Below are 27,387 nucleotides of genomic sequence, written 5' to 3' on the forward strand. Positions count from 1 at the left end.
TTCTCAAAAAGAAACCCATCCTTCAAATCTTTCAGATTCTCCACACCTCCCTAGCTTAGGTCTTTAGTAAGAGAACAAGATTATAAACACCTGAATTCCTGGGCTTCTGTGGTTAGGAGTTTCCATTTACCATCACCCACCTCCTCTAATTGCAGAATGAGGTGACGTGACCACCTAAATAATGTACTTGCCAGTGGCGTGCAGAAGAGATCCAAGCCCTAAAGAGGAAAGGAATCAATCCTAAGCACCCACCTGCTTCTTGACATGTATATTCCCTTCCACAGGCAGATTGTAAGCACTCTGGATCAGATTTCTAGCAATGAAGTAGTAGTAGACAGAGATAATCGACAGCGGGATGATGTAGAAGACCAGGAAGGAAGCCATGGAGTGAATTTTGGGGTGCAGCTCATTAGAGTGTGGGTATGGGGCACAGCTAATGAAGGTCTGGTTGGTGCTTTCCTCATGGAAGGGATGTAGATCAGAAAACACAGCCTCCGGGATGGCCAAAAGCATGGAGATAATCCAGATCAATGCAGCTTTGAGGCAGATCTTCATCAGAGCGTGAGAGGCCTGGATATCCATTGGCCGGACGATGGCTTTGTACCTGGGGCAGGAAAGAGCCAATGTAGTGTGTAAGTTGCCTAATACTATTATGGATGCCAGGGCTGGGACTAGGGTGAGGCAAGCCAGGCAGCTGGGTGCACTATTTAAGGAGGTGCTCACTCTCAGGTTCATGCAGGTGCGGACTCCGTACTCACACAACCATGACAATGAGGGCCTCCCTAAATGTTATACCTGAGTACCTTGCTCTCCTTATCCTAGTCCTGGCTCTGAAGGATGTGTTCCCATTTCTTCACCCACAATCTCTCCTGAGTTTAAGAATACTTTGCAGAAAAGCTGAAGCTCCTTTCATTTTTCTTCTTAAATCATAGAAATTAGTAACAAGCATGTTTAAAGAAGGACACGGTGGGGGGGCACCTGGGTGGCTCAGTGGGTTAAGCGTCTGACCCTTGGTTTCGACTCAGGTCATGATCTCAGGGTCATGGGATCGAGCCCCGAGTCAGTTTCCACACTCAGCACGGGCAGAGTCTGCTTGAGATTCTCTCTCCCTCTCCCTCTGCCCCTCCCCCCACTCGCACTCTTTCTCTCTCTCTCTCAAATAAATAAATCTTTTAAAAAAACTAAAGAAGGACACAGGGACAAGAAGGTTGGGTTTGTTTATTTGTTTGTTTTGGCAAAGCCTTCGTTTTGAGTATTCAAATGCCTCTTAGGGAACCTGAAGTCTGAGTATTTACATATGCCTCTTCGCTTTTTCAAAGGGTGCAGGACAAATAGCCCACTGAAAAAGTTATACCAGGAGCATCCCCGTAATTGTCAAATTAATCTTCCCCTGCCCTCCTTCTCTCTTTCAGTCTCATCTCTTGCAGTATTCAGGTCCCTCCTGGGTTCTGTGCTATATGGGCCCCTGTCTTGGATGCTCTGGGAAGCAGACACTGAGATGAAACCAGGAGGACAAAAAGTTTATTGGGGAGTAATACCTGTGAGAGGCAAAGGGAAGGACACAAGATTGGATGGAAGGGAGCTGTCAGACCCTGAGGCAGACCTGACAAGGTCTACACCAGTGAAAGTGACCAGCCATCCTAATTTGTCTGGAAATTGCCCAATTTTAGCACTGAAAGTCCTACATCCTGGGAAATCTCTCAGTCCCAGCAAACCAGGACAGCTGGTCACCTTATGCCAGCCTAATGGGGAGCTTGGTAACAGAGATTGCCCAGCGGAGGAGTCCTGTCTTGGGTGGAAATGGCCAGGCCCTTATATCACCACTTTGCTAGTCATGGGCTGGGGCCACCCAAAAAGAGTGTGACCTTAGTTACTATCTGGTTTAGTCACTGAGCAGGAACTGAGGAACTGTCCAAGAAGAGCATTGACCATAGCTTGAAAGCAGAAGTGGACTCTGAAGGAACCAACAACTGGAGGCTGTCAGCTCACCACAGTCCCTGCAGCTGGATAGTGAATCTTTTCTTCAAGGGAGGTCTGAGCAGAGCATCTCAATGTCTGCCACAACTCCCCGTACAACACCTAGCACAGTGGGGTGCACACCAGTTTTGTGTGCACTTGTCTGAGAACCCACTAGAGGATGAGCCTCTGGTGGGCAAAGAGTGTCTTCATCTTGGCATCTGCCAGCACTGTGATCTGCGCACACTCCACAAATATTTGTTCAGTTGAACATGAGCTGCGATAGTGGGGAAGTTGATGTGTGTTGGGACCAACTAAATGTGAGGGTGTTCATTGCTGAAAATGCTGTGTTAAAACTGGTTCTACCACTGATACTCTTTTATATGATGGACTTTAGTGATGGGGGAACACTTGTTTCCCCTTACTTCCATGTTGATTAAACTTCCATTGAGTTACCACTCTTTGCTGCACCCTGATTCCTCACTCACTTTCTGCCTCCCTCCAGGGAAAGGGGAGTGAGTTATTAAGAGGTGAGTTTGAGAAAAAGAATCTGGCATGTACTCTGGGCTCAGAGAGGCCTATGGTTGTCCCTGACTAGGGGAATGGCACATGTAATGTAGGAGATCAGGTGTTTGCAAGTTCATTATTGCTGTGGACCTAAGTCACTTCTCCAAATAGCTTTATCAGGCATGGAAGAAATTATTTTTATTGTTCTTGATTTCTTTATCTAGCTCTCTGTTCCTAACACAGGTAGAGAAGAGAGGGCTCTTATTTAATGGGCATCCCCAGCACTCCAGAACAATACTATAGTCCTGCTTCAGTGTACCTCAGTTTGCTTTTTCCATCCATAGGTTATATTGATTCATTTTAAACAATTACAGAAAAACATAAAAATTTCGAAGGAAGTTTTATTTTCTTCTGGCACTTTCTCTACTCACTAGTCATCTCAGACATTTTTGTTCCTAGTTTAGAATGTAGGCAAGGAATTTATATCTTTAATTAAAGGTACGTGAACATCTTCAGCCAAAGATGTATATGACTAAAGCTATCTCTGATAAATCAATTACAGATAAAGTAGTAATTATGACTTCCATCTGCGTTTTCTGACAGAAAGCAGTCATAAGTACCGTTAATTCTCCAAGTGAAGGTGATTCACTCCTGCATGAGTGACTCATTTCTGCATGAGGCAGAAACCAGAGTGAATGGCTTACCTCCTTTTCTCTTGGGAACCTTGTACTCCTCTAAGTGCAAAATGCCATGGGAACTGTTGAGCTGCTATTTCAAATTCATAACTTTTAAACATAAAAGATAGTATAAAATATTACAGTTTTCTAGTTTTGCCAGAAAAATAATTTGAATCTAACTAAGCCTCTATATCTATGTACCAGTTTTCAGGAAACGTAGGGATAAAAGAATCTGCTAAATGATGAAGATACAGTCAAATCCCAAATTGGAAAATTCTACAGGAATGACTCCATTTTTTTCCCCTACAAATACATGGCATAGAAAAGGAGAAAAAAATTTTTTAAAAAGGAAGGAGAATGGTTATAGACCTACTGGGATGTGTAATACATATTAAGTGCAATGTGTGGACTCCTTTTGGATTTTGATTCAAATCAAACAACCATAAAAAGATACTTTTGAGACTATTGAGGAAAACCAAATATAGATTTAGTACTAGTGATATTAAGGAATTATTTTTAATATACTAGGTATTGTGGTTCTGTGTTTTAAAAATGGTATTGTGGTTCTGTGTTTTTAAAAAGACTTTTTATTAAAAACACACCCTAAAATATTTACCGTGAATATATATATATATATATATTTTAAAGATTTTATTTATTTATTTGAGAGAGGATGAGAGGAGAGAGAGAGAGCACATGAGAGGGGGGAGGGTCAGAGGGAGAAGCAGACTCCCTGCTGAGCAGGGAGCCCGATGCGGGACTCGATCCCGGGACTCCAGGATCATGACCTGAGCCGAAGGCAGTCGCTTAACCAACTGAGCCACCCAGGCGCCCTACCGTGAATATATTTACACTGAATTAATATAATGTCTAGGAATTGCTTTTAAATATTCAGATACATTCATATATCACTTGTGTAATTAAAAAATAAGTAAAAATGCACTGCAAATAATTTTCTGTTATGGAATATTCATAAAATATCAAAAGTAATTAAAGAAATCCCATTTACTAAGTTCTTGCTTTGTGCCAAGCAGAGACTAGCATCTGCATTATCTCATTTATGTCCAGACAACAGATGGGTGCTATTATCCTCATTCTACAGGTGACAAACGGAAGCTCACTTTCAGAAGTGGTAGAGTCAGCATTTGATTGAGGACCAACTCCTTTCAGGATATCATAGCTCTTTCAGAAGAAAGCTCTGGGGAAATCCTTAGAAGCAGAGAAACAGACCAGAAGTTGTTTCCCAAATGTGTATGGAACACACCAAATGGTCCCTGGAAGTCTAATGGTTCTATAGAGCATGGGACATGTCAGTCTATTTCTTCTTCTGGTTTAGATAGCTCTCCCCAGAGCTCCCAATGCAGGGAGACACCTCTGGTGGGGGCGGGAGGGGGGGGAGTTCTTGTTTAGGAGTGATGGCTAGTTGGACTGGGGTGGATACTTAACCTAAACCAGCCAGTGAACTGCCTGACCAGCTACTAAATAGTAGAGCCTCTCTTTCTCTTAAGCATTTAAACTGAAAAAATGAGAGGATGTAGTTAGTCAATAACAGATGCTGGAAGTAAAAGATTTTGATGTCAAGAAAGGGATTGGGGGGGCGCCTGGGTGGCTCAGTCGTTAAGCGTCTGCCTTTGGCTCAGGTCATGATCCCAGCGTCCTGGGATCAAGCCCCGCATTGGGCTCTCTGCTCAGCGGGAAGCCTGCTTCTCCCTCTCCCCCACTTGTGTTCTCTCTCCCCCACTTGTGTTCCCTCTCTCGCTGTGTCTCTGTCAAATAAATAAAATCTTAAAAAAAAAAAGGGATTGGGCATATTTTAACCATGTGCAAGATAAATAAGAGATAGACTAGTCTATGGTCTGTTCCTAAATTCTCCATTACTTTCCTGCCTTCCTCCTTTCTTTCTGGCCAGTCCCAGTCTCCATTCATCTGAATCCTATCCTTCCAAATTGCAGTTGATAAGTATCATCTTGATGAAGCTTTTGCTGCTTAATCTAGGCCTCCATAATTCCTGTTCTTTCTCCTAAACTGTCTAATTTTATGATAGGATTATCGATGTTTTTTCATTTTATGTTTACTATGCACCATCTTGAATTGTTTGCTAGCTTTCCATGGGTATGTCTTTTCTACCTATTTATTAGAATAAATGTCCTGAGCTTAGAAGCTTACATCTGTTCCTCTTCTCTTCTTTCTGTATCACTAAAAATGCTCCAGGTCCCTTGTTCTGCATACCACTTACTTCAAAGTAGAGGCTCAGTGCATACTTTCTAATTAATTAATAATATGTGACTTGCAGGTGTGTCTCCTGTTCCTGACTTCTCAAAAATGAGAGTAGATACACTTTTACATATTTAGTAAGAATCATTCTTCCATAGACTGACAAATCCACTCCTCTGATACTATGGGGCTCAAGACAATTGCTTCCCACTCCTAAAAACATCTGTGCTTCATTTTTCTTATGCAAACATGGGAAAGGTCAGAAACATTCTGTGTAATAAGATTAATGTCTCAAAGAGATTTTTTGGCAAGTAGCAGTAGCGGACTCCCACACCCAGGGTTGGAAACCTTTGCCCACAGAAGAGTATGTCTTTTATTCAAATATGGGCAGTGTATTTATTTTTAAGAACGCAGCATTTCAGCCTTCATTTGTCCATAATTACCTACTGAAGTCTGTAGGAATTGTTGAATAACAATATTTTAAAATCTCCTGATGCATACTACCTAGAGTGGACTGAGGTGAAGAGAAAACTTAAAGGAATTAGTTTCTAGGTAATTGGCACATTGTCAGCACTTAAATTAGAATCCTAACACCTAATCAGATTTGACGAGGCTATTTTTTTTTTAATGTTTTATTTATTTATTCATGAGAGTCAGAGAGACAGAGAAGCAGAGGCAGAGGGAGAAGCAGCCTCCCCGCCTAGCAGGGAGCCCGATGCGGGACTCGATCCCAGGACCCTGGGATCATGACCTGAGCCGAAGGCAGACGCTTAACCATCTGAGCCACCCAGGCGCCCTTGACGAGGCTATTAAACATCGGCTTTATTTTCTCCTGAGAATAACGCCAGGAACTTTTCTGAAGAAATGTGAGGCGATTATTAGCTGACTTGTAAAATGACTATAATCCAGAGCAATGGCATTTTATCTCCCTTTGAGCTATTACTCTGCCAATGGAGAACTTGCTGGTCCTTGGTGCGCATCCAACCATTATCTTTAAGTAACAGATTACAGTTCTCCTTTTCTGTTCTCTCCAGGCCGAATAACTCCAATGCTCTTTTTCACTCCTTGATATACTCTGGTTTTCTCTAGCCTCTAATGTGGACTTGGGAGCAGAGATCTGGTTCCTAATGGTGAATCTACCAAGTAGATTTATGGTCTTGGACAAATCATGGACTCTGCACTTCAGTATTCTCATCCCTCCACAGGAGATAATAACTGCAGTCTTCAGTGTAATCAGTGATTCCAGCAAAAATGATAAAACCACTGAGGGAGAGGTTTTAGGGGAACAGGATATTCACATAGTCTCAAAGAGTCTCCCCATAGACTACTATCTAATTGCAAAGAGGAAGATGTACCTTTATGTTGGGGAGGTCCAGAAGTCACTCCTTTAACCAGGTGGTCAAATCCAGGGTGAACTTCTCTACTAGTTAGAGTAGGCACAAGGCCTATGGCCCACGATACTTTTAGGGGTTTTGAAAAGTGTTTCAGTTTCTTTTAAAATGAGAAGAAAAAAATGAATATAATCCATCTTGGATTATATTTATCTTTATGCTGATATAATTATAAAATATAATTCTCAACTTTTTTTTATGGAGAAAGGGTCCCATGAAGGTAAAAGTGCCAAGGGCCCGTGAAATTCATAATTTGGCCCAGATTAAATTTAGCATCACCAATAATGGGACCATCTGAGATCATGTGCCTCCTGATAAAATGCAATGGGAAGAACACAACATTGCTTATGCAGTCATCTTGCCCAAAATTTTTAACCTGAATCTGTATATGAGGAAAACAATCAGACAAATCCAATTCTGGCACATTCTACAAGATAACTCGCTTAGATTCATCAAAACAGTCAACACCGTTTTTTTAGAAGAATATAGGGGAGCTACTGTTAATACCTTAAAGGAGATAAAAGAGATATAACAAGTAACCCTTTTCACAATATGTACATACAGCAAATTATTATGTTATGCATCTTAAACTTATACAACGTTATGTGTCACTTGTATCTCAGTAGGACTGGGAAAAAAGAGAACTATAACAACCAAATGCAATGCATATGCCTTAATTTGATCCTGGATTTTTTTTTCTAAAGTAATAAATTACTTTTTTTTTTTTTTTGAAAATGGGGGAAATGTGATTACATATCAGATGGTATTAAGGAATTATTGTTAATTTCATTAGGTGTGATAATGGTATTGGGGTTCTGCAGAAGAGTGTCCATGTTCTTAGGGAATACACACTGAAATACTCAGGATATTTGCACCTTACTTTCCAGAGTTCAACAGAATAAAACAAAACAAGCAAACAAATGTGTGTGTACACCCACCCACACCCACACACATGTGCACCGTAGAGCAAGAACAAAGTCTAGGAGATGTTAATTGTTGAGTGTGGGTGGGTATTATACAGAAGTTCACAAGCAAGGGAGAGAACATGCTAAAATATAGAATTTTAAAAAGATAAACTAAAAAAAGAGATTAACAGTAAAATAACAAATTCAAAATAATGTGTTAGGGGCACCTGATTGGCTCAGCTCAGGTCTTGATCTCAGGGTTGCGAGTTCAAGCCCCATGCTGGGCTCCATGCTGGGCGTGGAGCCTACTTATATAAAAAAAATAATAATGTGTTATATAGTTTATTCTATTTTATTAACTGTCAACCTGTGTGTTATCAGAAAAACTTTATTATCATTCTAATGTGATTGAATGTGTCATATCTGATTAGTGCCTATACCAGGAATGGGGGAACTGTCTTCTTTGTTATATTCATATTGTTCTCTCGGGCTTGCAATTTTAGTATCATTGACAATCTGTGGGGTTTTGTTTTGCAGGAATATTTTAAAGCCACTTATCCATTTGAAGCCTCTCCAAAACCTGAAGGTGCAGGGAAGAATGATAAGGGATCCTCTGATGTGGACTCAGGTAGAGAGTGAGCCTCAGTTTAAACCACTACATATTACTAACGTTTAATTCATCTTTATTTTTAAATAAAAATCAATATAAATAGAAGTTTTGACACTTTCCTCCCTTACCTGTGAGATCAGGTTGCACCTCTCCTGGAGGGCATGAACCCCACTTTGCAGTCCTCACAGATGGAGATTTACCTTATAAATGTCAGTGTCTCTTACAAAAGGGTAACTTTGATTAGGATTTTCAGAGCCTGTCCTGTGTCTGCTGTTTCTTAAAAAATAATCAGCCTAAAGTCATCCTTATGCCAAAGAGGCACATGTTGGGGTGGCAAAATCTGCCCCCTTTTGCTGGTATTGAAATTAAGGGAGAAACACAAAAAATGTATTAGAATGTCTGTTCCCCACCTGCTCTATCTGATGAAAACACAGTGGTTCTAGGCAAACACAAAATTCCTTCCTTCCTTGAGTCTTTTACACTGAATCTCCTGCATCTTTCACTGCCATATACACACCCTGAAGTTCCCTGTGGCCTGGGCCTAGAGGGAGGTCTGAGCTCTTTCATAAAGTCAGAGGCTGCAGGGCCTCAAGAGGCCATCTGAATGAGACATTGGGAGCCAAGCTGAAAACGGCGTCAGGGAAGCTCTAAAATCCAGAGGCCGGCACAGGGCTGGAGAAAGGGGTGCTGATGTGGAGAAGGTTCAGAAGTGCAGGTACTGTTTCTGGGCTACGAGGGATGCAGAGGCTGAGGTATAAAATGGAAAGAGAGCTGCAAAACAATTGTTGGACATCTCATGGTGCCCTGGTGGAAGGAGTTGGGCAAATATTGATGCTTGGGCCCCAAACGGGTTTCAGCAGGATGACCTAATTCCAAAGCTCAGTGCTAATCCTGTAAAGGAATTTGTCAGGAGGGGTATAAGCAGGATGAAATATTACAGTTGCCAGCGGGTATGTTTCAAATGACAAAGGGGAGCAGTCACCCGGTTCCATTTCAGTCGCCGCGCACATATCCTGCCACAAGCTGTTCGTAGGCCATTCCTCAAAAACTGTTACGGAGGGAAGAACATATATTTATAACTTGTTAGACTGTTTCAGCAATTTATGAGCTCAAAAGTTTGAAGAACGTTTATAAATCCCACTTGCGAGTTGTAGTTAGACATGGCCTGCATTTGCTCGACCGAGTAACATAGAAGATAGAGAACAGGGAAGAATCACAAAGACAGAGAAAAATCACCCGTGCTCCAGGGTGGAAGGTAAAATAGACTCGGGGTCATAAATTGTCTTCATAAATTGTCATTCACTGCCAAACAGACCCCGAAACAAGGATTTAGGTGCAAGTAGTTTGTTCGAGGGGGGATCCCAGGAAGCACAGGGAGGGAGTGGAGAAGTGGGACAGGGAGGGAATGGAAGCCAAGGAAATGTGCCATTCTGGGCAACTGGAGCACATTCCAGAACTGTGCCACCAAAGCGTGAGGAGGCTGAGGTGTTTCCCGTGGACTCCCATCCCTCTTTGGTTGAGAATGGTCCTCCACTGTTAATTCTGGAGCACTCCCACCTGCCTCAAACCTTCCCATGGCCAGGTATCGCTCTCGGTCAGAGAAAAGCAGCAAGCCCAGGTCTGTAAGGGACCTCTAGGGAGTGCGAGGGATATGGGTGGGCCACCAATAGCAACCACTATGTAAATTCTTCTCCCGGTCCCATCAGTGTATCAAACGCATATGCAGAAAATGAAATATCAGAGACAATGTTAGTTTTTGAATATATTTCAAATTATTGGAGATTAAAATAGAATTTCTAAATTATCTCAATCAAATGCATTATCTTTTTTTTCTCAAAATAGGAATTATTAAAGCTCAAAAATACCATCGTGGCATATGAGTCATTGTATCTAATTATAAAAATTTAATAGCACTATATTTAAATAACCTTTTATGAGAGTCTTCATACAGGGGGAAATGTTGACCCAACTTTGTAGCTTATTGGGTCCCCTGGCCCAGAAGGTTGATCCTGGCAGTGTTAGTGAGGTATCACTGCGTGGGGAAGAAGCCCAAGACAGTGAGTGGGAGGGACTGAAGGGAGACCGGGAGCCCTGCATTCTACACCCACTTCCATAATTCGCTATTTTTACAAAAGCATGCTGTCTCCGTTTCCTTTTATTTTATTTTATACTATTTATTTAACAAAAACTTATATATGAGACTATGTGCCTGGTACAGCTCCTAACACTTTTCAAGGATTAACTTTTTGAATCCCTGATAACGATGCAAGGAAGTAGGTACTACTGTGGTCATCTTCTTACAGATGAAGAATCTGAGGCACAAGGAGGTGAACCAGGTCACCCGAGCTCACACAGCCAGCAAGTGGCAGAGCTCGGAGTTGAACAGAGGTCCTGGGTCCAGATCTTAAACCATGAGACTTTCAGATCTCCATTTCCTTCATCTGTGAAATGAAACTAATGATATCAACCTTACTTGCTATAAGGAGGTGCTAAATGAGGTGTTTCAAAAGCACTTTGAAAACTAGGAAGCACGATTTAAATAAAAGGCTATTACAGTCCATGAAAAGAAATGATTGTCCCCTGAACAACACCTGGTTGAGATTTCAACATCCTCTCAGCTCCCTTATGAACATAAATAACATGCTAATAACAAACACTCTTTTGACTAGGCATTCTAACATTTTATAAAGAAGTCAATACATTGTCTCATTTCATCGTTACAAAAATTACAGTAGTCCTATGACATATTAAAAGTTAATACCCTTATCTCCATTTTATAGATCGAAAACTGAGACCTGTAGAGTGGTTTGCCCAAAGTCACACAGTTGACAATGAGAAGAACCAGGGCTCAAACTCAGACATCGTTTCAAATTCAGTGCTTTTGAATTTGTCCTCACTGTGAATAGTGCTCCAGTAAATGTGACCTCCAAAAATTAACAATAAAAGAAAGAAGCAAAGAGAAGACAATACAGTGAAAGAAAGAAAGGACTGTTACTGTTTAACAGGTAGGGAGTTTCAGATTGGGAAGATGAAAACAGTTCTGGGGATGGATGGTGGTGATGGTTGTACAACCATGTGAATGCACCATAGAACGCCATAGAACTGAGCGCTTCAAAATGATTAAAATAGTCAATTTTATGTTATGTATATTTCATCACAATACACTTAGGAAAAAAGGAAGGATGGGGGGGTGAAGGAGGGAGGGAAGAAAAGTTTAGAAGTTTGTCACCAGGCAACTTTGGGGGCATCTTAATTAAGAACGAACTGAAAAAGTTTGCTTTGAGTCAGCAAAGCTATCATCAAGGAAGATGGTCTAGACAGTGCATTTGAATGACTTTTTTCAGTTAAAAATTTTAGAATAAAAGTGCTAACAGCCTTTTCCCAAGACATCTCCCATGGCCCAAACACTTCCTATTTCTCTAACCATTTCAAGCCTAGACGAATCCCTGGAGGTACAGAGGAAATGATTCTCCCTGAGCACAATTCCCCTTTTTCGCAATTTTAAAGGGCCTTGCTTACATGAGAACTTACAGGAGGCCAGCACTGGGCATGACAGTGAAACCATCTGGAGGACGTTGTGAGAAGCGCAGCGTCTGGTCACATCTTCACTTCCCCCATGAGCAATGGGAAGCCTCGGCCCCCAGCCCCCCCATGCCCACCACCCATGCGAGCTGGAATCTGGGTAAGCCTGGAGTTAAAACTCTCTCCTTTTCTTCATTTAAACAACTGTTAGTATCACAGTGGACCCAGGGCACACTGGAAAAGACACATATCTTAAAGACGTTGGGGTTTGACTCTCAATTTTTTTATTCGAAAGCAAATGCGCATGACATGACAGTACCTCATACTTTAAAGCACCACACAGGTGTCTGATTTGTATTGTATTGTTTTTATTATATCCCCTAGGAAGTCCGTCCTGGCTAACTGGACAGGGGTCATGGATTCCCCTAGGTTCTAGTTCGATATTATAATAGTGATGTAACGGGACGGATGGTAGCTGCACTGGTGATGAACTTCAAACCACTAAGCTGTACACCTGAAATTAATGTAACATTGTGTCAACTCTACGCAGCAAAGATACAGTGAAGACACTGCTAAATGCCTGCGTCAGCAAACGTGCACACACTTTTATATCCCGCACAGCAAACTAAGGATCTACTGGTCAAATCTGACCCTCTGCCTGTTTCCATATGGCCCATGAGCTAAGAATAGTTTTTGCATTTTAAATGGCTTTTGTAAACAGTCAAAAGAAGAATCATTTTGTGACATGTGAAAAGTACATGAAATTCAAGTTTCAGGGTCAGTAAATAAGGTTTCACTGCAACAGAGCTATGCCCATTTTCTTCCATAATATCTATGGCTGCTTTCATGCCATAATGGCAGTGTTGAGGGGTTGCAACAGAGACCTTGCGGCCCACAAAGCTGAGAATATTTATTATAGGGCCCTTGAAAAAAATGTGTGAACATGGCTAGCATTTCTGTTGTTCTCGGCCTGTTCATACCAAAATTGTTGGTTCCTTCTTTAATGGAGGAGAGAGTCTGTCTTCCATTTTACACAGCACTCTGCCTGTTAGGCTTAGTAATTTGTGATCATGAAGACAATAGGCCACTGAGCTTGTGATCATGAAGACAATAGGCCACTGAGCTTTGCCGTTGGTCTTCCAGTGCTAAACACTCATTGTCCAGGATGCTTAGTCAATTTATCGGCACAGATAAGGACTAATTTAGTATCTCAGGCTCTGCTTGGCATTATGGATATAAAAGTCCCTGACCACAAAGGACTTAAAATCTGGTTGGGGAAGCAAGCTAGGCCCAGGTAAGGCCCTGAAAGAACAACAGAATGATGCTTAACATATTACATTCCCCTTTGTGAGGCGCTCTTTGTGACTGCTGGGTCAGTCTATGAAGTGCTTTTACCATGGTGCAGACATGAGTACATGTTTAATGCTAAACCTGTTTTCTATGTAATTACGGAATATAAAACTTGGGAGTCATCAAGGCCCATTCCCTTCACATTACAGAAGAGGAAAAGTAGTGGCCAGAGGTCCCACAGTTGGTTAGCTGAGAACCAAGACTAGAACCTAGGTCTCTGGGTCCCCTAGTTAGTTATATTTGACTATAGCTCTTCAGTCTCAGGTCTTTTTAAAGCACCAGTAAAGAGTACTTCAAACTAAATATTTACTATACTGATCTTCATCCCGTAGTGCATATTTCCCTCAAACCATCATTTTAACCTCCAGTTTCACCTCTGCTGACAACCTAGGAAAGAAAAGATGCCAAATTCTGATTTTTCTGTTTTCCTGTGGTGTTTCCAATCATTTAAAGTAGAAGGGGAGGGGCGCCTGGGTGGCTCAGTCAGTTGAGCGTCCTACTCTTGATTTCGGCTCAGGTCATGATCTCAGGGTCATGGGATCGAGTGCCATGTCAGGCTCCGTGTTCAGTGGGGAGGCTGCTTCTCTCCCTCTCCCTCTGCCCCTCTCCCCACTCGTGCACATGTGCACATGCATGTGCGCTCTCTCTCTCTCCAATAAATAAATAAATCTTTATTTTTATTTATTTATTTTTTTAAATGTCACCTCTGATGGCTTTTTTTTTTTTTTTTAAGATTTTATTTATTTGACAGAGAGAGACACAGTGAGAGAGGGAACACAAGCAGGGGGAGTGGGGAAGGGAGAAGCAGGCTTCCCATGGAGCAGGGAGCCCGATGTGGGGCTCGATCCCAGGACCCTGAGATCATGACCTGAGCCAAAGGCAGATGCTTAACAGCTAAGCCACCCAGGTGCCCCAATAAATAAATCTTTAAAAAAAATAAAGTAGAAGGGGAAAAGAATAGATAATAATGAAATTCTTAAAAATCTGTTTTGATTGCCATTTATTTAAAGAGAAATAAGCATTTCCCATATGCTCTCATGGAGAAACTACTGTAATTTTGTTTTTACATAATTTTGTATTGTTTTTTAATTGTGTTTAACATATTTCTCAGAGGCCCAAGCCCGGTATGAAAGTGCCTGATAATAAAACAAAACACAACAAACAAACAAAAAATACCACCAAAGGGAAAAAAAGAAACTTTGGAAAGCTTGAAGTTGACCTGTACTCATTCTATTTATATGGAGACAGCATAAAGAAATAAGGGAGTCACATGGACATATTATTTTTACAATGAGTTCTTCTCACACTGGAAATAAATTTCTTTATGTGCTGCTCTTCGCATTTTTTCCTGCTTCTTTCCTGGGTACCTTTAGCTATTCCCACTGGCTAACTGGTCTGAGTACAATACAAAAAAAGAAAAGTAAAAAGAAGTGAAGTTTAAAGAAATGTACCTCAGGAACATTTTGGCTCTTTCCTTCCCACGGAATTTCAGCTGTTCTCAACCCCTGCATAACTAAATGTTGGCTCCAGCTCTTACTTACTGGGGCTAAGAGCCCCGGCTTAGCTGAAGGATCCCAGAGGCTTTGATGTTCCTACAGTACTTGGCAGGCCTCAGCTGAGACTCCTGACTTACTCACGTCTCTGCATCTAACCTGCGGAGATAATGTGAGGCTGTGCATGCTGATCCCACAGGTCCGATGAGGGAGTTCTGTTTTCCACTTCTGATAATGGCAAACCAGCTTGTTGCTGAGTAACTCCCGTAAAATGAAAAGTTAGGAAATCTCTTGGAAAGCATCAGAGAAATACCAAGGCAGTGAGGATCTGAGGGGCCAAAATCCTGGAGAGAAGGAAGCATAAAGAGATGAAGCTGTCATTCAGTACCATTTTCGCCTTACGGCATTTACCAAGTTTCAAACAGCAACAGAGAAATAAAGCTGAGCAGAGCTTCTAGCAGTTTTAGGAGGAAGGAGGACAATAAATGGAGTTCAAGGCCCACCAAGGAGAGGAGGCCAGGTAAACACCCCAGGCTTTCAGTTCGGATTCCCAAAAGGGGGACACCCTAGCAGGAGGGGTGAACTAATTCTTGCAAAGACCCAATCCCAGCCTCCAATCTGCTCAGTCCCTGATCGGGTCATATATACTGCCACCTCCTAATTATCTGCAAGAAGCAAAAGCGAATCTTTTCTGGAAGATAATAACATGCAGAACCTCGAATTATTTACAGTTCTTCATATACAAAATCAGGTAGTCAAACAAAATTGCCTCGTATACCAGGAGGCAAAACAAAATGGCCAAAAAACAAGAGAAGAAAATCTGTAATAGAAACCGGCTTAGAGAGGTTCCACATGTTAGAGTTACCAGAGAGGGATTTTAAAATACATTGGGACTAATTCAAGAAATTAGATGACAAGATGGAACCAAATGGAAAGACTAGACACAGCTAAAGAGAGGATTAGTGAGCTGAAAATGGCTAGAGTGAAGTACAGTGAGAATAGCAGAACGGAAAACACAGTAAAAGGGGTAAGAAATTTATGGGACATGGTGAAATGAGATTGTGTTTAAAACAGTTCCTAGTAACAGAGGCTTGACCCTAGGATGACATTTTCTGCCCCAATAAAAACAAAAACAAGCAAAGGAGGAAGAAAACTCGAAAAACTTACAGTTAACCTGCAGTACTCTGTTGATACGTAGACAGCATAAAAAAAGAGAATGGGACAGAAGCAATATTTGAAGTTGTAATGGTTGAGAACTTGAGAAAACTGGCTAAAATCTTCAAACCACAGATTTAAGAAAAGCTATGAATCCAAGCAGGAAAAAGACAAAGAAAACCACAGCTAAGTGCATCATAGTAATGCTGCTGAAAACCAAAGATAAAGAAAAAAATCTTAAAATCATTCAAAGAGCAACAAATCAATAATTTTAAAGAAGCACCAACAAAACTGACATCTGTCATCATAGCGGAAGTCCAAGTACAATAAATGGCAGTGTCAAAGTGCGAAAGATCAGAACTGCTGGCCTAGAATTCTATGCCCAGTGAAAATCTCCTCCCCAAATGACATCAAATAAAGGCATTTTCATACACACCAAACCAGAAAATGTATCCCCATTATATTTACACTCAGTGAAACACTGAAGGGCATTCTTTGGGCAGAAGCAAAATGATCTCAGGTAAAGTCAGAGTTGTAGGAAGAAACAGAGAACAACAGAAAAGATAAATATGGGAATAAATTTAAATCTAAAGGTAAAAAATATGTGAGTAAATATAAAGTATGTAAAAACAATAAACATAATGAGTTGTGGGTTTTAAAATACAAAGAGAATTAAAATAGAAAATAACAATAGCTTCTCCCCACCCCCACCCCTCACAAAAGGCAGGAGGGAATTAAAATAAAGTGTCTTTGCATTGCAATCCTTGAATTGTCCTGGAAGTGGGAAAGTACTAATTTATAGCAAACTGTAATAAGTCAAGGATACATGTTATAAATTCTAGGGTAGCCCCTGAAAGAATATGAAGAAGAGCTTGTATAATTAAACTCATGGGGAGGGGTAGAATAATTAAAATATTTCACTAATTTAAAAGAAGGCAAGAAGAAAGGGAGAAAGGATAATGAGACTGGTGAGACCAATGAAAATCAAATAATAACATGGTAGATTTAAATCCAAATATATCAGCAAAGTCGAATTTATCAGAGTGTCTATGTTTATAGGACAGAAACCTGTAGCCAAATTACAAACAGCAAAGACATTTGTGTAAAGTGACTCATGTTACACATACCCACAAAATACCAACATTGATGAGGAAAACTTAAAACTCATAATGCCAAGACATCCATGGCAAACAAGTTAATGGACGTCAATTAAACAAGTATTTAAGATTACTCAAGGCACAAAACTTTAAATACTGTGAAATTGTACAGCCCATATAGGAAAGAAATTTGATAGTGGCTTTCTCAAATAATCTTAAACACTATACAGTCATCCTATACATATATGACATAACCAGTAATGACTTACGGAGCTGAAAGAAACTTTTCTAACCAATCCTTAATAATAAACCCATTTTAATCAACCATGCCACGAGTCTGACTCATCTTTCTAATTTCTCTTTAGAAAAGGATATCACCAAACCATTGTCATTTTAAGAGGAGACAAATGAGGATGAAGCCAAAATATTTAAGAAAACAAGTGTGATGGACATGTGTCAGGCAATTAATTAATAGATACTATGTTATTTTTCTGGATTTTGTGATGTTTGTAGAATTTATCAACTTATTTAAATTTCTAACATTGTGATTTCTAAATCTAATATCTTTCTAAATCTTTTAAAACAACCACGTTTCTACCTAACTTTGCATTCATAATTTTACTTGTTTTTTCTTAAAAAGCATCCTCCAGGACGCCTGGGTGGCTCAGTCATTAAGCCTCTGCCTTTGGCTCAGTCATGATCCCCGGGTCCTGGGATCGAGCCCTGCATCGGGCTCCCTGCTCATCGGGGAGTCTGCTTCTCCCTCTGTCCCTCCCCCCTGCTTGTGCTCTCTCTCTCTCTCTTTCACACTCTCTCTCTCTCTCTCACACAAAAATAAATAAAATCTTTAAAAAAAAAAAGCATCCTCCAAATAGTTCCCATAAAACCTGCATAAGGTCTTTTTGTCTAGAGTTGGGATGACTGTTCTACTGCAGTCATTCTGTTAACCATCAAAAGAGATGAACATGATTCACAAACCGTAATCCAGCCTTCCAGGTTCTCTCAGTAGGACCTACCAGAATTGATTCATTTCTTTACTCCTTCCTTCATGTTTCCATCCACTCATGTATTCAATAAACACTTATCAAGCCTCTATTACAGGTTAGGGATGGTTTTAGTATCAGAGAATATGCTACTGAATGAGATAGCCTCCCATTTTTTTGGGGGGGGTATATTTCTAGTGGTAGAAGACAGATAATAAACAAGTAAGCAAATAAATGAACAAAATAATTCTCAAGAAAATAATACTGGATGATATTTACCTAAGAAAAATGAAGATATTCATCCATACAAAACCCTATGTGAACGTTGATGACAACTTTATTCATAACTACCCAAACCAAAAACAACCCTAATGCCCACTGACTGAAGAAGGGATAAACCAACTGGTATACCCGTGCAGTGGAACACTACTCAGCAATAAAAAGGAATGGGCTCCTGATACATGCAACAACATGAGTTTGAAAGAAGCCAGACTTAACCAACTGTACACTGTATAATGTCATTCATATGCTATTTTAGAAAAGATCAGGGGTTTTCAGGAGCTGAGGGTGGGGGAATCGGATAGACTACACAAGGACATGATAGTATCTGGGGTGATGGATGTTCTACATCTAGACTGTAGTGGTGGTGGTTACATACTGCATAAGTTTGTCAAAATTCAGAGAAATGTACACCTAAAAGTTTACTATATGTAAGTTACACCTCAGTCAACCTGAAAAAAGAAACTGGATGATGGAATAGTGTTGGTCATTCCTTTAGACTGAGTGGCTAATGAAGACCTCCCATAGAAAGTGATATTTATTTATTTTTTTAGAGGGGGCAGAGGTGCAGGGGGAGAGGGAGAGAGAATCTCAAGCAGGCTCCACGCCCAGCACAGAGCCCAATGCGGGGCTCTATCTCACGACCCTGAGATCATGATCTGAGCCAAAATCAAGAGTCGGACGCTTAACTGACTGAGCCACCCAGGCGCCCCTAAAGAAAGTGATATTTAATGTGTAAAATGAATCAGCAGCCTTTTAGAGGTTTCTAGGCAAATCAAATCATTTCAAGTAGCAGCAAATATCAGATACTAATCAGCAGAATTTCAAAGATGACTGTAAGAAACAAAATCCCTTCTTCCATTACTGGGAGGTAGAGGGGAATGAAGAATTTTTTTTCTTTTATTCTGCAAAACGTGTTTTAATTAAGAGAGAATTTATGCAAACCCTACATACCAGGAGGATTTACAAGTGCAAAAATGCTAATTTAGTCTATTTTTCAAAGGATGTTATTGACAAGCACAGTTCAAAAAACCTCACCAGGAAGCCCTTTCAGGCTATGCAATATGTTTCATGATCAAGTTTGTGCTTTTTTTCTCTTTGCCTCCATGCACATTAAGTTGCCAGAAATGATACTTAATTAATCACACAAAAGTCTAACACTTTCAAAGATAATATGTTAGAGACAAGGTCAAAATCCTTTTCTGCCCTTCTGTGTACAGCACTCCAGTTGAAAGAGCCTTGCTGGGAAACCCCACTTCTGTTGCCCCTGCCCTCTGGGCACTGCAGAGTCTGCCAGCAGCCGTGGCAGATCCATCACCCTGGGGAAACACGAGTTGAGTTTCCTTCCAGAGAGGCAGTATGCTTCAGAAAAATCAGACTATAGAGAAGTTATGAACTGGTGACTCATTTAAGCCCCTCCAACAGAGGGACTTTCTGGAAAAGATGCTTTGCAAGAAATTAAATTGTCTTGGGGCGCCTGGGTGGCTCAGTCGTTAAGCGTCTGCCTTCGGCTCAGGTCATGATCCCAGGGTCCTGGGATCGAGCCCCGCATCGCATCGGGCTCCCTGCTCCCCGGTAAGCCTGCTTCTCCCTCTCCCACTCCCCCTGCTTGTGTTCCCTCTTTCGCTGTGTCTCTCTCTGTCAAATAAATAAGATCTTTAAAAAAAAAAAAAAAAGAAATTAAATTGTCTTGTCTTGTGTGAAAGGGCCAATGTCCTTGAAATCAGTGAAGCTGGGCCTCTAGAACATTAGAGGAGCCTCTGGCATCACTGGGGCGATCCCCTTAGAAGGGCACCATCTTGCAGTTACTCGGGTTACCCTCCCTCAGGACAGTAGGGTCTGGGATCAGTAGCTCCCACTGTCCAGGGAAGGGAAATGGAATCAGACTCTGTGTTTTGATGGTGTCTGAAGAAAAGTTTCCAGTTCCCCCGAAGGAACTAGGACTTAAAATGAGGAGAGCAGTATTATAGTCTGACTGCACTTTGAATCTGCTGTGACAAGGTCACATTCCATCTTTTGGTCTCTGTCAAACAAGGGTTTGAACTTTAAGATGATTTCTACTTGTCACTGCTCAAACATCAACCAAGCTGTGTTATTGTCCTCTTACCAGCTGTACGGCGGGCCCGGGTGTCATAGCAGACACAGACCCCAAGGAGCTTCCCCCATGACGAAGGAAGTAGAAAACACAGCTCTACAAAGGACCCAGTGATAAAATGTGGGACAGATTTGGTATTTCATAGACAATACAGGCAAAAACATCTTGAGAAGGGGAAAAATCAGTGAAAGCAAAAGATCAGGGAATGCTTCATAGAGGAGAAGGGACCTGAACTGTGCCTTGAGGGATTCATAGGATTTGGATAGATGGAGGGAATAGAACCCAGCTATTAAGGAGAGGGAAATGAAGTCAGAGAGGGGAGAAGTCAGAAGGCAATGTGGAAGCAATGAGAAGTTAGTTAGAGTGGTTCAGTTGGTTAAGTGTTCGACTCTTGATTTCTGCTCAGGTCATGATCTCAGGGTTGTGGGATTGAGCCCCGTGTTGTCGGGCTCCATGCTGGGTGTGGAGCCTACTTAAGATTCTCTCTCCCTCTCCCTCTGCCCCTCCCTGCCCCCCACTCTGATCGCACGCTTGTGCTCTCTCTATTTCTCTCTCTCTAAAAAGAAAAAAAAGGAGTCTAGCTACAACTGTGTTTGTTCTGGCAAGCCTTAGGATAGGAAGATAGAAAGACAAACTGGTAGATAGAAGAGGGCCCGGCAAAAGAGAATTGAAGGATCAGAGAGAAGTGCATAACACAGACCTGGAAAGTGAACCACACATGTATTTTTCAGAAGGTCTCAAAACCTCATCAATGGGATGCCCAAATTCCCCAAGCCTGTGACTGGTGACTGTATTGGGCTGCCTGGTTTCTTCCCTCTTCATTTTTGGTATCTTCTCATAGAAGATATTTGACAGACAGGACTAGCTCATGCAGCTCGGGGCATTTGATATTTGCCTATGTGAGAAATTCCTGCTACTGTCAATGAGACAGACCAACTAACATGGATCTTGGAAAAGAGATTTGGACCCCAAGACACAGAGCAAACTCTCTTCTGTCCAATAGAACTCTCTGCGATGATAGAAATGTTCTGTATCTGTACTGTCCAGTAGAGTCATGTGTGGCTACTGAGCCTTTGACACGTGGCTGGTGTGACTAGGGAGCTGAATTTTTAGTTTTACTTGGTTGGTGGCTAAGATGCTGGACCATGCAGCTCGAGATGGCAGGAAAGGCTGAAACTACATTATCTCATAAACTCTTTGCAATGAACCTCTTTTCCTCCACGGCTGCTTGAAGCTTGGCCGCCATCATGAACGACACAGTAACTATCCGGACCAGGAAGTTCATGACTAACGGACTACTTCAGCGGAAACAGATGGTCATTGATGTTCTTCCCCCTGGAAAGGCAACAGTACCTAAGACAGAAATTCGGGAAAAACTAGCCAAAATGTACAAGACCACACCAGATGTCATATTTGTGTTTGGATTCAGAACCCATTTTGGTGGTGGCAAGACAACTGGCTTTGGCATGATTTATGATTCCTTGGATTATGCAAAGAAAAATGAACCCAAACACAGACTTGCAAGACATGGCCTGTATGAGAAGAAAAAGACATCAAGAAAACAGTGAAAGGAACGCAAGAACAGAATGAAGAAAGTCAGGGGGACTGCAAAAGCCAATGTTGGTGCTGGCAAAAAGTGAGCTGGAGATTGGACAACAGGAGGAGTAAAGATGCTGCAGTGGCTTTATCTGTGGTGGTTGTGCAGATTTTTCATGAGAGGATCAATAAACTAAGAACGTTAATGTGAAAAAAAAAATTCCTTGCAATGAATTCAAAGAATCTGTACTTCAAGAAGTTTGCCTAAATGCAATTCTTTCCTGTTTTCTTTACACATTCCAAATCACAAGGGAGGGGAAAATGTATGAACAGTCTTATCCATGGAATCAAGGATCACAATTACAATGGAACTCCTCTATATATCTTACCTTTGGGATTCATTCTGCCATCCATTCTAGCAGAAATAGCACTGAATAATAATACTGAAGCAGGCACAATATAACTTGGGTATTATATGCTGTCAAGATAACATCTAGCTTTAAACGTCACACTTACTGGAAAACATAAACTCTCCTTACCCTTCTCCTATTGAGGGCCTAATTTTGGTCTTAAACTCCATTTACATAATGCTGAGGACCTAGTACAGAAATGGGCATCTAGTAGGAAAGACCAGTCTGTAAAAAATATATCCATCCATCCAACCATTGTCCATCCATCTGCCCATCCACTCATCCACCCACCTATCTTTTCATTTGTCCATCCATGCACCCATCTTCATCCCCCGAATCTATTCATAGACTCAGAAAGAAAGGTTTTTCTCACATTTACTCAGTGAGAGCTTCATAGAGAGGAAGAGATAAGAAGTCAGTAACTGTATGAAACATTTTAAAGAGTATGCTTTCAGATGAATTCCAAAAAAGGAAGAATGAGAAGAAAAGTGTGTATTAATTAACCATAATTTTAATTAATCACTGTTTATTCATCACCCGTTTGGTGCCAAGGAACCATGTGAGGCAGTGTGGAAGATAGAAGAATATATAAGAAATCTCTGCCCTCAGCATTCTTTTTTTTTCTTTTAAAGATTTTATTTATTTATTCATAAGAGACAGAGAGAGAGAGAGAGAGAGAGAGAGAGAGAGAGGCAGGCTCCCCGCTGAGCAGGGAGCCCGATGCGGGACTCGATCCCAGGACCCTGGGATCATGACCTGAGCTGAAGGCAGATGCTTAACCATCTGAGCCACCCAGGCACCCTCTTTTTTTTTCTTTTAAAGATTTTCCCATCCAAGTACTAACCAGGCCAGACCCTGCTTAGCTTCCGAGATCAGATGAGATCGGGTGCGTTCAGGGTGGGATGGCCGTTTTTATTTATTTGACAGTGAGAGAGCGCAAGTGTGCACATAAGCAGAGGGAGAGGGAGGAGCAGGCTTCCCGCTGAGCAGGGAGCCCGATGCGGGGCTCGATCCCAGGACTCTGGGATCATGACCTGAGCCGAACGCAGAAGCTTAACCGACTGAGCCACCCAGGCGCCCCTGCCCTCAGCATGCTTAATAATCTACTTGAAAAGTTAACGCAATGAATATACGAGAGGCTAAAAAAAGACAAATGAGTAAAATACTTCAAAAAAGCAAAATGAAAGAAGTCAGAAGATAATTCATGTCTGAGATAATAAGCTTTATGTTTAGGGGAGGGTTAGGACCTTGGGGCTAGAATGGTCCAACTTAGGGTTTTAAGGAGGAAGCTTGAACCATATTCCAAATGATAGGCAAGATGACAGATAAAAAATTTGGAGGGACCTTAGAAATAATCTAGCTCAACTCTATTACTTTACAGATGATTCAACTAAGGTCAGAGAGTTAAGTGACTTGGTCCGACTCCTTCAAGTGGGCAGTAATGGCAGCAAAAAGCCTAAAATGCAGGACCGTTGATGCCCATTCCAAGCCCGTACATCACATGGGGAGTAGTGTCTTCTATGCAGGAAAGGAGAAAGTGTCTGGAGAGTGGGCAGGACACAGCATAAGCAAGGGAGCAGAGCCAGGAACTCGTCAGTGTTCCACCAGGTATGAGGACATCGGCGCGTGTGTAAGGGGAAAAAGGCATGGAAGGAGGGGGAGGGCAGGGACCAAAAGCGAAGGGGCTTGAATGCAAATCTGCAATTGACCAGCTGTGTGAAACCCAGAATTCTGGTTTCTGGGACTGCCTTGAAGTCTCCCTCTGACACAGTGGCAACAGTGTAAACTTTTCCAGAAAACTGTTATCCCCTTCATATTAAAAAAGACTCAAGTTCGCCTGGGGGAAGGGAGGGCTGCAGAAAGGAGATGGGGATGAGTACCGCATTGCTGGTGAACCTACAAGGGGCAGGGATGGATGACTATCACTATGCTGTTCCCACCTCAGAAACCCTGATGCAGTAGATTTAGGGTAGGGACTAAGAAGCTGTATTGGTTTTGAGCTCCCCATTGATTTGTGATGATCATCCAGTTTGGAGGGTCTTCTGGTTCATCCTTTTACCACCCTGTCAAATACAGACTTAGCGCTTTAGAAAACTCTTCGACGATATTTACTAAATATGTGTCCCCTGTGATCTGGCGATTCCATTCCCAAGCTTAAACCCAAGAGAAATAAACACATATGTTCCCCAAAAGGCACAAATAAGCTTATCCAGACTAGGTTATTATGAACCCCAAACTGGAAACAACCCAATGTCCATTAGTATTAGAATGGATACATAAACGGGGTATATTCATACAGTGGAATACTACACAAGAATTAAAAAGAACAAACCATTGCTATGTGCACCAACATAGATGACTCTCACAGACATGATAGGCATAAGAAGTATGATGCCCTTTATACGAGATTAAAGAACTGGCAAAAATAATCTATGTTAACTGAACTCAGAATAGTGATTGCTCCTGTCTGGGGGTGGGTATTAACTGGAACTAGGCATAAAAGAAAACTCCTGGGGTGCCGGAACTATTCTATGTCTGCATCTGGGTGGTTTACTTATGTTATGAAGACATAAGTAAAAATCCATTGAGCTATACACTTGCTCACTTTACTGTATACAGATCGTACCTTGTTGAGAAAAAAACAGAGAGGGTATGGGTGTGTGTATTTGCCCTGCCATCCTCATGAGGTTATTATAAGACCCCAATAGCTTTTAAAAATGAGATAAATAGATAAGTGTAGTTTTGTATTATTTAACTAGCTCAATACTTATTCTTGTCGAAATCGGTTAGATGCACTCACTACCTGTGATTCAGGTGATCCATCAGCTTTTTGAAGCCTCACCAAAGCACAGAAAGTTAGTTATAGGGAAGCTTATAGTAGGGGAAGAACACACAGTAACTATAAACTTGCTGAGAACACACCGGAGCTGCCAAAGGCTGCAACCTGGCTTTGGAAAGAGCCTTTCTGCCGATGGGAAATTCGATCTGCTCTGAAACTCTGGAAAGAGCCCCCTGCAGCTACATCTTCACATCCCACACCCTCGCTTTCCTCTCTGTCCCCCCACCCCGCCCCAAGAAAACGGTAAACACCCTCTACACCACTGCACCCAGCAGCCCGGGGTCCAAAATCTCATCTTCCCACCAGGAAAATTCGCCTCCATCCTGAGATGACCTCGGCATCTGTGTAATGAGCCACAGACCTTCTGCCAGCTCCAAAGTTTGCCCGGCCCGGGTCAACACGTGAGACTGCCCATGGCCACCAGTACCTGGGGGGCCGCTGTTCAGGTGAGAGCAAGCTGGGGGCGAGTGGCGAGAGTGGAGAAAGCCCCTCCGGCCGGTACGGTGTGCAGACCTTGCCTCCGGGCTATTACTTTTCCATCTTTGAAAATGAACAGTGTACTTCAGGCAGCTAAGTATAAAGACATGTCTACAAATACTGATAACACTGTCTTTATTCGTCCATTACTCGACAAAGCCAGATCACCTGGGGACTGTTTGTTCCTCTATAAAATGAAAACCCACTACCACATGTATTAAAATGTGGGACGTTTTCTTCAGAGTATAAACTTTCAAGAGCTGCTTCTATGCCTTTCCTGGTACACGCTCAGATCCTCATGTGTCTTTAACAGCATAACATACAGTGGATTTTAAAATGAAAACTTAGAGTCTCTGGTTCATTGTTCCAGTTTTTTCTTAATTTGACCATATGCTCCATGATGTTTCGGGAGTCTATTCATTACTGTGTCCACTTTCTAGAGCTCAGAAGCATGCTAGATCTAGGCAGCAATGTGTGTGAACAGCCTGCGGATATTTCCCGACTGGTTAATTCAAGCAAGTGTTTTTTAACATAATAGATGCTTGGTAAATGTTGAAGGAATGAATATGAATCTTTAAGAGTGAATAAAGGTGAATTTTTAAGCAACATGTTCTCACAAGAAATGCAGTTCACAAATGTGAGTGTTGCCCAGAATGAAACGTTGGACTCCCCACCAAAAAAACCCAACCAAACAAAAAAACCCAAAGGCACTGTATGTGGAAGTACATCAAAAAGATTAAAATTCAAAATCAAACTTGAATGGAACTTTCTCAAGGGAAAAAAAATCCAAATAATGCTTGATTTCACTGAAGGGACACTTAGAAAAACCAGCTCTCTGGTTACAGAGAGCCCAATACAAAATCAGCTGTGAGAAAAGGTAAATGGTCTAAGGAAAATAAATTTCAAAGAAATGCTGCTTATTGTCTCCTCTTGTTTATTTCTGAAAGAATATTTTGAGGAAGAAATTCAGTGGGACTTTTCTGTTCTCTGAAGCCTTTGAATTGTTTCGAAGAAACATTTGCCTGGGGTGTAAACTCTCTTAGGTGTGATTTTTTTTTTTTTTTTCCTCACCAGTCAATTAATTTTGCAGGGAGGGAGAAGTTAGGAAAAAGCAACGCTAAACCGATTTGTCTCCAGAAGATACATGTCAATCTTATGCCCAGAGATTTTTTTTTTCTCATTTCTCCCCTTTCGTCCCAAGAGCCCCTCACTTTTCTTTCTTAAACCGATAATGTCCAATTCAAGAAGTAATCCCCAGAAGAACAACGTGCCTGGAAGGGAATCTGAGTTTGACTAAAACTTCCCTTTGTGCAAACAGCTCTGCCTGCCCCAAGCTGGTGGCTCATTTCCCAAGGCACCTGCCACCCTCAGACAGAAGGTGACTTTCCTCCAGAACTCACCTGTCCGCCGAGAGAGCCGTGAGTGTGAAGACAGACACCCCCACCGAGGTGAGCTGTATAAAGGGGATCAGTTTGCAGCCAATCCTGCCGAACAGCCATCTGTCGGCCAGGTACCTGCTGGCATCCACGGGCGCGCACGTTACCAGGAGGAGCAGGTCTCCCAAGGCCAGACTGGAGATGAACAGGTTGGGCACATTTCGCATGGCCTTCACCGTGCAGAAGATCTTGATCAGGGTGATGTTGCCGACGAGGCCTATCAGAATGATGACCCCATAGATGGCAGGGATGACATAGAAGATCCCTGGGTGGAACCAGTCGTCGTTGGTGGGGAGATCTGCACTGTGATTGGAGATGTTGCAGTGCAAGAAGTGGTCCACTTCCAAGTTCAAAAGCAAACAATCATTCAGAGCCATCCTCTAGGTTCTTGCCCCCCTGAAAAGGGCTCTTAGATGCTATTGCTTAACTTTGATTTTGTAGTTGGGTGAAGATGA

General features: G+C 41.8%; 1 protein-coding gene, 1 long non-coding RNA gene and 1 pseudogene across 3 annotated transcripts in view; 2 read left to right on the forward strand and 1 right to left on the reverse strand.

Annotated features, from left to right (window-relative positions):
* The window catches only part of LOC118553292 (uncharacterized), a 383,189-nt gene that overhangs the window by 341,468 nt on the left and 14,334 nt on the right, over positions 1 to 27,387 (forward strand). The window contains exon 4 of one of the 2 annotated variants that reach the window (XR_013444732.1): positions 8,188 to 8,279. The exons of the other annotated variant lie outside the window; for it this stretch is intronic. This is a non-coding gene — a long non-coding RNA (uncharacterized LOC118553292). Of the gene's footprint in view, positions 1 to 8,187; positions 8,280 to 27,387 lie in introns of those variants that run through there. 2 annotated transcript variants of the gene reach the window in all.
* The window catches only part of GRPR (gastrin releasing peptide receptor), a 31,569-nt gene that overhangs the window by 3,771 nt on the left and 411 nt on the right, over positions 1 to 27,387 (reverse strand). The window contains exons 1-2 of the mRNA XM_078064971.1: positions 26,897 to 27,387; positions 253 to 604 (exon numbers count right to left, since the gene is read on the reverse strand). The exon at positions 26,897 to 27,387 is cut by the window's right edge and continues 411 nt beyond it. Of these exons, the coding sequence (XP_077921097.1) occupies positions 253 to 604; positions 26,897 to 27,309 (765 nt within the window). The 5' untranslated portion in view covers positions 27,310 to 27,387. The remainder of the gene's footprint in view (positions 1 to 252; positions 605 to 26,896) is intronic.
* On the forward strand, positions 21,454 to 21,804 carry LOC118530059 (small ribosomal subunit protein eS24 pseudogene; annotated as a pseudogene).

This window comes from Halichoerus grypus, chromosome X (assembly GCF_964656455.1).
Source record: "Halichoerus grypus chromosome X, mHalGry1.hap1.1, whole genome shotgun sequence".
In the NCBI taxonomy this organism is placed as follows: domain Eukaryota; kingdom Metazoa; phylum Chordata; class Mammalia; order Carnivora; family Phocidae; genus Halichoerus; species Halichoerus grypus.